The following is a 9,309-nucleotide window of genomic DNA, read 5'->3' as shown; positions in this document are numbered from 1 at the left end:
CAGGAAGGTCAGAAGATCTTGAACGTGGCTCATGGTCCTAATCTTTACTTCTCACTGCATCTGCTTTCAAACCTGTAAAACAAGAAAATTCTTCTTTTTGTAGACAGCGAATAAGATCATGTATGCAGTAACAAGTGTGATAGCAAGCAGGGTTTGACACGTGGCAGGTTGCCAGCGATATTTTTTTGTAGGCACGGATGTTTGGATGAAAGCTCGGGCCTCAGCATGCAGGCCTTGAGCTTCCTCCCTCCTCCGCCCTCAGAACTAATGGAAAAACCAACCCTGAGCTCTCACCTCCTTGTCTTGCTTACTAAAGGACCCTGGGGCAGAGATAACCCACCAACACTCCTCCTTCTCTGCCTGCCCTCTCCCAGGTCCCAGACCAAAGGCATGGCTCCTGAGGCAAGCCCGGAGAGGAGCTGCTCCCTCCACACCTGTCCTCTTGAAGACCCAGCAGGTGCAGCAGTCTCGGCGCCCACAGTCTCCACCCTCCAGGCTGTAGACCCAACCAGCCCGCTAACAGCTGGACATTTTGCCTTTCCTCGAGCACCTCAAGACTATCAAGAAGGCAGTTCCTTACTAGGGTTGGGCGATCAAGCCTCTCTGTGTGCTCATGTTTCCAACCTCAGCACTGCCATAGACCCCGCACAGCATGATGGGGGCTGGAAGCCACCCTCTGTGCAGCGCCACGTGGTCAGCGTCAGGTAAGGAGGGGCTGGAAGAACCTTCTGGCTGCCATTGAAAGGTGCAGCAGACCCTGACGGAAGCCTCCAGATTCCTCTCTCAGGAGGAGCTTTGGATGTCTACTGCCTCTGATGAAGGAGGAAGCTTGGAGAGAGGGCCGGGGGGGGGGGGAGCACTGAAATTTAGGGGTGGGCAACTCTAAAAACTGATACCACTTCCTCTATGCCCTGTCATCTCTGTCACTCACCCTCCCCATCCAATGCACACTCAGTCTTTGCCCCACCTCTAACCGGACACACGCACACACCAGAAGACTGGTAAATCTCTTCTTCTCTTCCGCAGGCAGGAACGCACTTTCCGGATGCCAAAGAGGTAGGTCCAGGCCTCCCCTGTACTCCCAGGCATGGCCAGGCTGGTACCCACTCCATGGGCTCTCTGCTCTGCTCTCCCAGGTGACCAGCCTTACCACCACACCCACCATCAACTCATATGGGCTTCCTCCCTCTTCTCCAGTTATTCCCAGCTGATTGCCGAGTGGCCAATGGCCGTGCTGCTGCTGTGTCTGGCCTTCATCTTCCTCTGTACCCTAGCTGGGCTGTTGGGAAGTCCTCCACTTGACTTTTCTGAGCCTTTACTGGTGAGAGGCCTGGGGACTGGGGGAGGGAGGGAGACCCCTGGACGGAACCTTGCAGCTCAGTCTGAGGCAGACAGTTGGCCCTCTTGGGAGTAAGGTCGCCTTGGTGGGCTCCTGTAAGGTCGGTACTGAGAGAATATGTCTACAATCCAGGGAGGGGGAACCAAAGGGGCAGACCTGGGAAAAGCACAGAAGGAGGGCACTCCTTCCTTGGCCCCACTCCCTCCTGCATGCCTGCCCCTCTCTGCTCTCCTCCCTGTAGGGTTTTGAACCTCGAGACACAGAGATCAGCAGAAAACTGGAAGTCTGGAAAGCGATGCAGGCCCTCACTGGCCCCAAGAATCTGTTTTCTCTTTCCCCAGACCCTGAGATGAACAGGTAACAGGTTTTCCCATCTTCCCATTGAGAGGAGAAAGGGAGGAGAAACTCTGGGAGGGGACACTGGGTGACCTCTCCGAAGACATGTGTGAGGTTGCTGATGTTCCCTGGGGGAGTGGTCTCCCATTTCATGTGAGTCCACCATCCCCAAGAGTACCCTGGGAAAACCACTACTCTCTCTATTTCAGCTCAAACCTCCTCAGCACCCTGAGCCCTGCAGCCTGGAGCAGGGCTGAGGAGAGTGTGGTCCGAACCAAAAGGATGGTGGAGCCCATGGAAGACAAAGAAGAGGAGAACTTCTTTTGTGGTCCTCCTGGTGAGCCCTGACTTCAGTGGGAGCCCCACCGAGTAGAATGAGAAGGTCCCCAGCAGATGTGGGCAGACAGAGCCACGAGCCATATTCAAGCCAAGGAAGATGAAGTAATAAAATAGGTCTCAAATACTCCGGTCAGGTGCAGTCAAGCTGATGCAGGCAAGATGAGGTATCAGGCATAGGCTTCAGACTCCTGGGAATCAAGGCTTCATTCATGTGGCCTAGGATGAGCATCTTCTCTTTGGGGGGCCAGGTTCTGGGGTCAAAGGGCTGAGCCATGTGGGGGTTGTGTTGCAGAGAAGAGCCATGCAAAGCTGGTGTTTGTATCCACCTCTGGAGGAAGCCTGTGGAACCTGCAAGCCATCCACTCCATGTGTCGCATAGAACAGGAGCAGGTGAGCTGGCTGGGGAGACGCCAGGGGCTTGGGTGGGAACTGAGGACACAAAGGACCTGGAGCCGGTGCACTGCAGGACCGCCAGGGTGGCCTGGGAAGAGCCTGCTTGGGAAAGTATCCCAACTCTACTGGAGGATCTGGTTCGGAATAGGAAAACAAAGTTGCCTGATTTTAGAAGCACCAACCTCCTGTCACAAAGAGAGTTCAAGCAGAGCCTGGGGAATTTCAAAGGGTTTGAAAAGAGATCCCAAAAATGTGTTGAGGGGACTCTGACCCTTGGAAGCTGAAACTCTAGGCTTCAAGGCTGCAGCCCTTTTCAACCCAAGCAAGGCCAATTCCACTATGCTTTTAGAGAACCACATACAAATCACATCTATGATGGGTTCCCTGCTAAAACCAGTGTGGAAACCACTGTGTAGTTCTGTGGCCCAAGACACACACACCCCCAGTGTCACACCATGGCATCCGGAGCATCAAAGGACACTGGTTAAGAATATGTGTTCTTTACTAAGGTACTCAAGTTCAAGGCTAGCTCTAGGGCTCCCTTGGCACATGACTTCCTAATCTCTCAGGGCCTCATATGTGCTGGGTTTTGTTTTTGCAGTGCTGGGGAACAAACTTAGATACTTGTGTGCGCTAAGCACGTGCTCTGTTACCGAGCCACATCCTCGGCCTTGCAGGAGTGGGAAAGGGACAGTGATGGGACATCCCTTATAGGGATCGTGCCAGTGAAATGAGATGGGATTTGGAAGACTTTAGCATAATGCTGACACTAGCGACGGCTTGGTAAACATTCAGCATCTTTGTCACTGAGAACTAAGCCCCTAGGCTGTGCGTGTTGGTTTAGCAGAGCCGGGGCGTCTGACTCCTGGGTGGGGGCTCTTTGTACAACCCCAGCTGCTGTGATGTGAACAGCAAGGCTGAAGAGGAAAAGGGGTACAGGCTGGGAAAAGAGTTGAGCACCCCAGGGAAAAGAGAAGCCGGGATTTCTCAGTGACCCTAGAGAGTCCCCCACTGCTTGCTCACTCCGGCTCCCGGTCTCCTGGTCTTGTTCCATATGTGGCCTGTCACCTCCATTCCAGTCCCTGACTCAGGAAGTTGCTGAGTTAAGGTTGGGTGGCCTGTAGGAGCGCTTCCGGCAGAGCCTCTGGGAGAGGCCTGGGAACACTGCCCTGAGGGTCGTCTTCGATGAAGCCAGGATAGAGCTGCTAGAATCTAGGCCAGGGGCAAAGGCAGCTTTGAGATAAAGCATTTTTTGATGGGCTGTCAAGATGCTTTCTCTCTGCCCTTCAGTGTGACGGAAGAGGAGAGGGCCCAGGGCAGGTCTGGGGAGACCTGGCCCCTGGACTTCCCTCTGAGCTCCCTCCTCCCACTCCTGTGTGCCCTACAGATCCGCTCTCATATCAGCTTCGGGGCTCTGTGCCAGCGATCGGCAGCCAATGAATGCTGCCCCAGTTGGTCCCTGGGCAACTATCTGGCTGTGCTGTCCAACCGCTCCTCCTGCCAGGACACTACCCAAGCTGACGCAGACCGCACGCTGGCCCTGCTTCGGTTCTGCGCCACCTTCTATCACCGTGGTGTCCTGGTGCCCGCTTGTATGGGATCCGGGCAGAACAGGCCCCCGTTTTGTGCCCAAGTTCCCACCAAGTGTACCCGGAGCAGCGCTGTCTACCAACTCCTCCACTTTCTGCTAGACAGAGACTTCCTGAGTCCCCAGACTGCAGACTACCAAGTGCCCTCCCTCAAGTTTGCCCTGCTCTTCCTGCCCATTATAAAGACTTCCTCCCTGCTAGATATTTACCTGGATGGCCTAGCTGACCCCGTCAAGGTCTCTGACAACTATACTTCTATCAGTGGCATGGACTTGGGCCTCAAGCCTAGACTGCTGAAGTACTACCTGGCCGAAGATACCATGTACCCCTTGCTGGCCCTGGTTGTCATCTTCTTTGGTATGTCCCTCTACCTGCGTTCACTCTTCATCACGTTCATGTCACTGCTGGGGGTGCTAGGCTCCCTAATGGTGGCCTTCTTTCTTTACCACGTTGCATTCCGCATGGCCTACTTCCCCTTTGTCAATCTAGCCTCCCTCCTTCTGCTTAGTGGCGTCTGTGTCAATTACACTCTCATCTTCTTCGACCTGTGGCGCCTCAGCAGGGGCCAGGTGCCCTCCGGGGGTCTAGGGCATCGTGTGGGCCGCACCATGCACCACTTTGGCTACCTGCTTCTGGTCTCAGGCCTCACCACCAGCGCGGCCTTCTACGGCAGCTACCTGAGCCGCCTGCCCACCGTGCGTTGCTTCGCCCTTTTCATGGGCACTGCTGTGCTAGTACACATGGGGCTCACACTACTCTGGCTTCCTGCCACCGTTGTGCTCCAGGAGCGCTACCTGGCACGAGGCTGTGTGTCCCAAGCGCAGGGCCAGAGGGGCGGTAGCGGCCCCTTGCGGCTGTTGCTGGCGTTGCACAGACGGATCCGCGTTCTTCGCAGGATTATTTCCATCCTTTCGCGGCTGCTCTTCCAGCGCCTGTTGCCCTGCGGCGTAATTAAGTTTCGGTACATCTGGATCTGCTGGTTCGCAGCGTTGGCGGCAGGGGGCGCCTATATCGGCGGCGTCAGCCCTCGCCTGCAACTGCCCATTCTTCTACCACTTGGCGGCCAGGTCTTCCGGTCTAGCCATCCCTTTGAGCGCTTTGATGCTGAATACCGCCAGCAGTTCCTGTTCGAGGATCTGCCTCCAAACGAGGGTGGCAACTTGCCAGTAGTTCTGGTGTGGGGAGTCCTGCCAGTAGACACTAGTGATCCTCTGGACCCTCGCAGCAACAGCTCAGTAGTAAGCGATCCTGACTTCGCACCCAGCAGCCCCGAAGCCCAGGAGTGGCTTCTGGCGCTCTGCCATGGAGCCCGGAATCAGAGCTTCTTTGGCGATCAGCCAGAGGGTTGGCCTACGCTGTGTTTGGTGGAAACCCTCCAGCAGTGGATGGAAAGCCCCAGCTGTGGCCGCCTGAGTCCCGATCTATGCTGTGGTCAGTCAGAATTCCCCTGGGCCCCCCAGCTTTACCTGCACTGTCTCAAGATGATGGCTCTGGAGCAAAGTCCTGATGGCACCCGTGACCTGGGACTCCGCTTCGATGCTCATGGCAACCTGGCCGCTCTGGTTCTGAAGTTCCAGACCAATTTACCATACAGCACAGAGTACGGCCCGGTCCACCACTTCTACACCGAGGTCAGCCGCTGGTTGTCTACAGAGCTGGCCAAGGCACCTCCGGGCCTCACCCAAGGTTGGTTTACCAGCACCCTGGAGCTGTACAGCTTGCAGCATAGCCTAAGCACCGAGCCTGCTGTGGTGCTGGGTCTGGCTCTGGCCCTGGCCTTTGCCACACTGCTCCTGGGCACCTGGAACGTTCCCCTCAGCTTGTTCTCTGTGGCAGCTGTGGCTGGCACCGTGCTGCTCACTGTGGGCTTGCTGGTTCTACTCGAGTGGCAGCTCAACACTGCCGAGTCCCTCTTTCTCTCGGCCTCCGTGGGCCTCTCTGTAGACTTAACCGTCAACTACTGCATCTCCTATCACTTATGCCCGCACCCCGACCGCCTGAGCCGCGTGGCTTTCTCCTTGCGCCAGACCAGCCGTGCCGCAGCCATGGGGACCGGCGCGCTGTTTGCCTCCGGTGTGCTCATGCTGCCTTCCACCATTCTGCTTTATCGAAAGCTGGGCATCATCGTCATGATGGTCAAGTTTGTCGGCTGTGGATTCGCCAGCTTCTTCTTCCAGTCCCTGTGCTGTTTCTTCGGGCCAGAGAAGAACTGTGGGCAGATCCTGTGGCCCTGTGCTCACCTGCCATGGGATGCCGGGACTGAGGAGCCTGATGAGAAGGGTCGGACAGGGCCACCCGGGTTCTCTGAGCACTATGAGCTGCAGCCCCTGGCACGGCGCCGGAGCCCCAGCTTTGACACCAGCACAGCCACCAGCAAGCTGTCCCACCGGCCTTCCATACTCTCTGAAGACTTGCAGCTGCATGACGGCAGCTGCTGCCACGGGTCGACACCCGCCCCTCCCTCCCCAAGGGATCTGCTTCTGGACCACCAGACAGTCTTCAGCCAGTGCCCAGCCCTGCAGACTTCTTCTCCTTATAAGCAAGCCGGTCCCAACCCCCAAACCTGGATCAGGCAGGACTCCCAGGGACAGAAAGCTGAGCCCTTGCAGGCCCTGCCAGAAGGCCCTGCCCACTGCCCCAACCCCAAAGTTGAAGAGCTCCCGGACTCTTCAGCCAGCACCCTGGAGGGACTCAGCGCCTCTGATGACACCTACGCCTCGGAGCCCAGTGCCCGTGTGCCAGATTCTGTAGGCACCTCATCGGAAGCCATGAATGGCACTGGACACCCGGTACTTGAGCGGGGCCAGCTGAACGGGAAGCGTGAGACTCTCTGGCTGGCACTGAAAGAGACCATCTATGACCCAAATCTGCCCAACTCTCACCATTCTAGCTTATCCTGGAAGGGCCGTGGGGGGCCGGGTGACATCAGCCCGGTGGTGCTTCCCAACAGTCAGCCAGATCTTCCCGATGTTTGGCTCCGTAGGCCTAGCACCTACACCTCTGGCTACAGCAGCTGAGAGAGCAGGGAAGGCCAGACCAGGGTCCAGAACCCTGTTGGTGAAAATAAGACAGAGGCCACACTAGCTTAGAGCCGGAAGGTATTTCTCCACATCGACATGGTGTCTCACCCTCCAACTATGGATCCTGGACCCTGACAGACGTCCCAGCCTCCATCTCTTTGCTACTTAACCCCTATGTCTGGAATTCTCGGTGGGAGGGCCTTGCAAGGTGATACCAGGCTCTCCTTGTAAGGAGTTGAGGGCTCACCTGCCTGCATAGTGCCAACAAGGACTCCTCCTCTGGAAAAGAGGGGAGGCCAGATGTACAGCTCCAGGTATCAGGGGAGGCTGGTCATTTTTCTCCCAGGTGGCAAGTTCAGTGATGTTAAACTACCCCATCTTTGGGATCCCATCAGGGAACCTCACTAACTATAAAAGCCCTTAGCCTCCACAGCCTGCTGAATCTCACCCCTTCCCATCGGATCTTAATCGGGATACTTCTCTTTAGGGGGAGCTTTTCTGGACCAGAATTGAACCTAGGCCTCTGTCCTGCACTGCCCTGCTCTCGTCATGCTTGCTGGTGTGACTAGACACTCTCCAAAGGCAGGACAGAGATGGCTGCGGGCGGGGGCGGGGAGCATCTGGAAAACCCAGGATTCCCTCACCGGAAGTGGACTCCAGAATGCTCCCCTTTGCCACGCCCACACCTGTCAGTCTCCTTGGACTCTGCGACTCCACTACAGAGTGGCCTGCAGCTGGCCACGACACTAAGTAAAGTTGATTGATTTCCCCAAAGTCCCGCCACTGGCTCCTTCTGCCACTGCAGCTCCCAGTCCCCTTCCAACTGCCTGTTTCGGGGACTGTCTGCTTCAGGGCCAGTGGATCCTGGCCGTCGTGATCCTCTGCTTCTGACCCTTACCCACGCTCCCATCTTGAGGGTCTCTCTGTAAACTCTCTTTCCCCTTCCACCTGCAGAAAGAGCTGCAGTCTGAGCAGACCCCAGCGTTGCTCTTTTCCTTTGCGCTTGCCTCTGAAATCCAGAGATGCCCCTGGCGATGGAGCATAGCAGGTACAAGCCCATCCGCATCTCAGGCTTCAAGGGCGCGCCTCTCTCATGGCTACGGAGTACAAAGAGGCTTGGCCAGGAGAGGTGCTGAGGGACAGAAGAATCTGAGCAGAATCTAGTTAAGACAAGAACACAGACTCCGTCTTGTGGGGAGTTTGTGAACCTGAAATTTCTCTAGGCCAGGTTCCCTGGTTTCTAAAGACTGGGTCTCTCTAGGGTGTTAAGGAGACTCAAAGACCAAAGCCTGGCTTTTCCCACCAAAACCTAAGGTTCTGTCCTGAGGCTTTATCCCACGTGACACAGCTCATGACACCAGGCAGCGTCAGCAAGTTGACCGAACCCCTGCTTTGAAATGGTATTACAGGCAATAGAGGTGTGATATCAAGAGCTGGCCTTCTGCCTGGGAAGCAGCTTCCATGCACAGGCAAGCATTAATGGATGCAGTGCTATTGCTGAGCTTGGGTACCCAGGACGAGATGACTGGGAAGATCTTGAAAGAAACGGCTGGAGCAGCTTCAGAAGATCAAGCATGAGGGCTGGAGAGATGGCTCAGTGGTTAAGAGCACTGCTTGTTCTTCCAAAGGTCCTGAGTTCAATTCCCAGCAACCACATGGTGGCTCACAACCATCTGTAATAAGATTTGGTGCCCTCTTCTGGCCTCAGAATACTAAGAATATTGCATACATAATAAATAAAAATAAATAAAAAATAAAAAAGAGATCAAGCATGTCAGATGAGAGGAGACATGGTGATCCAGCCCCACTGTCCCAAAGGACCAGATCGTTCTTTCAAAGAACTCCCATATCTAAAAGTAGCTGCTCCAATGGGTGTGAGCACTGGGGAGGAGAGGAGAGGGGGAGAGCCCAGCTTCCCTTCCTAGTGCTGCTCTCCAGGGCCTCCAGTTTCCTGGCAGATCCGGAAGGCATGACATGAAGACTGCCAATCTAGGCCATTCTGCAGGTGAGTGACAGAGAAGTGACAAGCTTTCAGTGCCAAACAACCTGGGGCAAAGCTAGAGGCAAGCCGGAGGGCGCTTTTGTTTTCTTTTGTTGTGCTCCTGTGATGCTGAGATCTACCTCCCACCCCAAGCGGCCCTAGCTAAGTGGAGCAGAAACTCAAATGAGAACATAAGAATGCGGAAAGTCAGAAGGCACCATCCCTCAGTATCCTTGGAGCTGTTCCAGCACCCTACCCTCAGGGTGCAGAAATCTGAGGATGCTCAAGTCCCTGGTGTAGAACTGTGTAGTA

General features: G+C 55.6%; 1 protein-coding gene across 1 annotated transcript; it reads left to right on the top strand.

The window, feature by feature from the left end:
* The first annotated feature begins 381 nt into the window (after window positions 1-381).
* Window positions 382-8,652, top strand: Disp2 (dispatched RND transporter family member 2). The gene is made up of 7 exons (XM_050134140.1): window positions 382-704; window positions 1,027-1,056; window positions 1,198-1,321; window positions 1,581-1,696; window positions 1,885-2,012; window positions 2,307-2,404; window positions 3,795-8,652. The coding sequence occupies exons 1-7, from the start codon at window positions 391-393 to the stop codon at window positions 7,011-7,013; spliced, it is 4,029 nt and encodes a 1,342-aa protein (XP_049990097.1). The 5' UTR covers window positions 382-390; the 3' UTR covers window positions 7,014-8,652.
* Window positions 8,653-9,309: the final 657 nt, after the last annotated feature.

Source organism: Alexandromys fortis, unplaced genomic scaffold (assembly GCF_014885135.2).
Source record: "Alexandromys fortis isolate MF-2015 unplaced genomic scaffold, M_Fortis_MF-2015_v1.1 scaffold_6, whole genome shotgun sequence".
NCBI lineage: Eukaryota > Metazoa > Chordata > Mammalia > Rodentia > Cricetidae > Alexandromys > Alexandromys fortis.
The sequence above is the reverse complement of the archived record's forward strand: the minus strand, read 5'-3'. Positions and strand labels throughout refer to the sequence as shown.

What these genes read in the sequence shown, in the direction of transcription:
- Disp2 (XM_050134140.1), top strand. Translation starts at nt 391, where the DNA reads ATGGCTCCTGAGGCAAGCCCGGAGAGGAGCTGCTCCCTCCACACCTGT. An exon ending in ACTTTCCGGATGCCAAAGAG is followed by an intron (nt 1,057 to 1,197) that starts GTAGGTCCAGGC and finishes CCTCTTCTCCAG; the next exon opens with TTATTCCCAGCTGATTGCCG. An exon ending in CCAGACCCTGAGATGAACAG is followed by an intron (nt 1,697 to 1,884) that starts GTAACAGGTTTT and finishes TCTCTATTTCAG; the next exon opens with CTCAAACCTCCTCAGCACCC.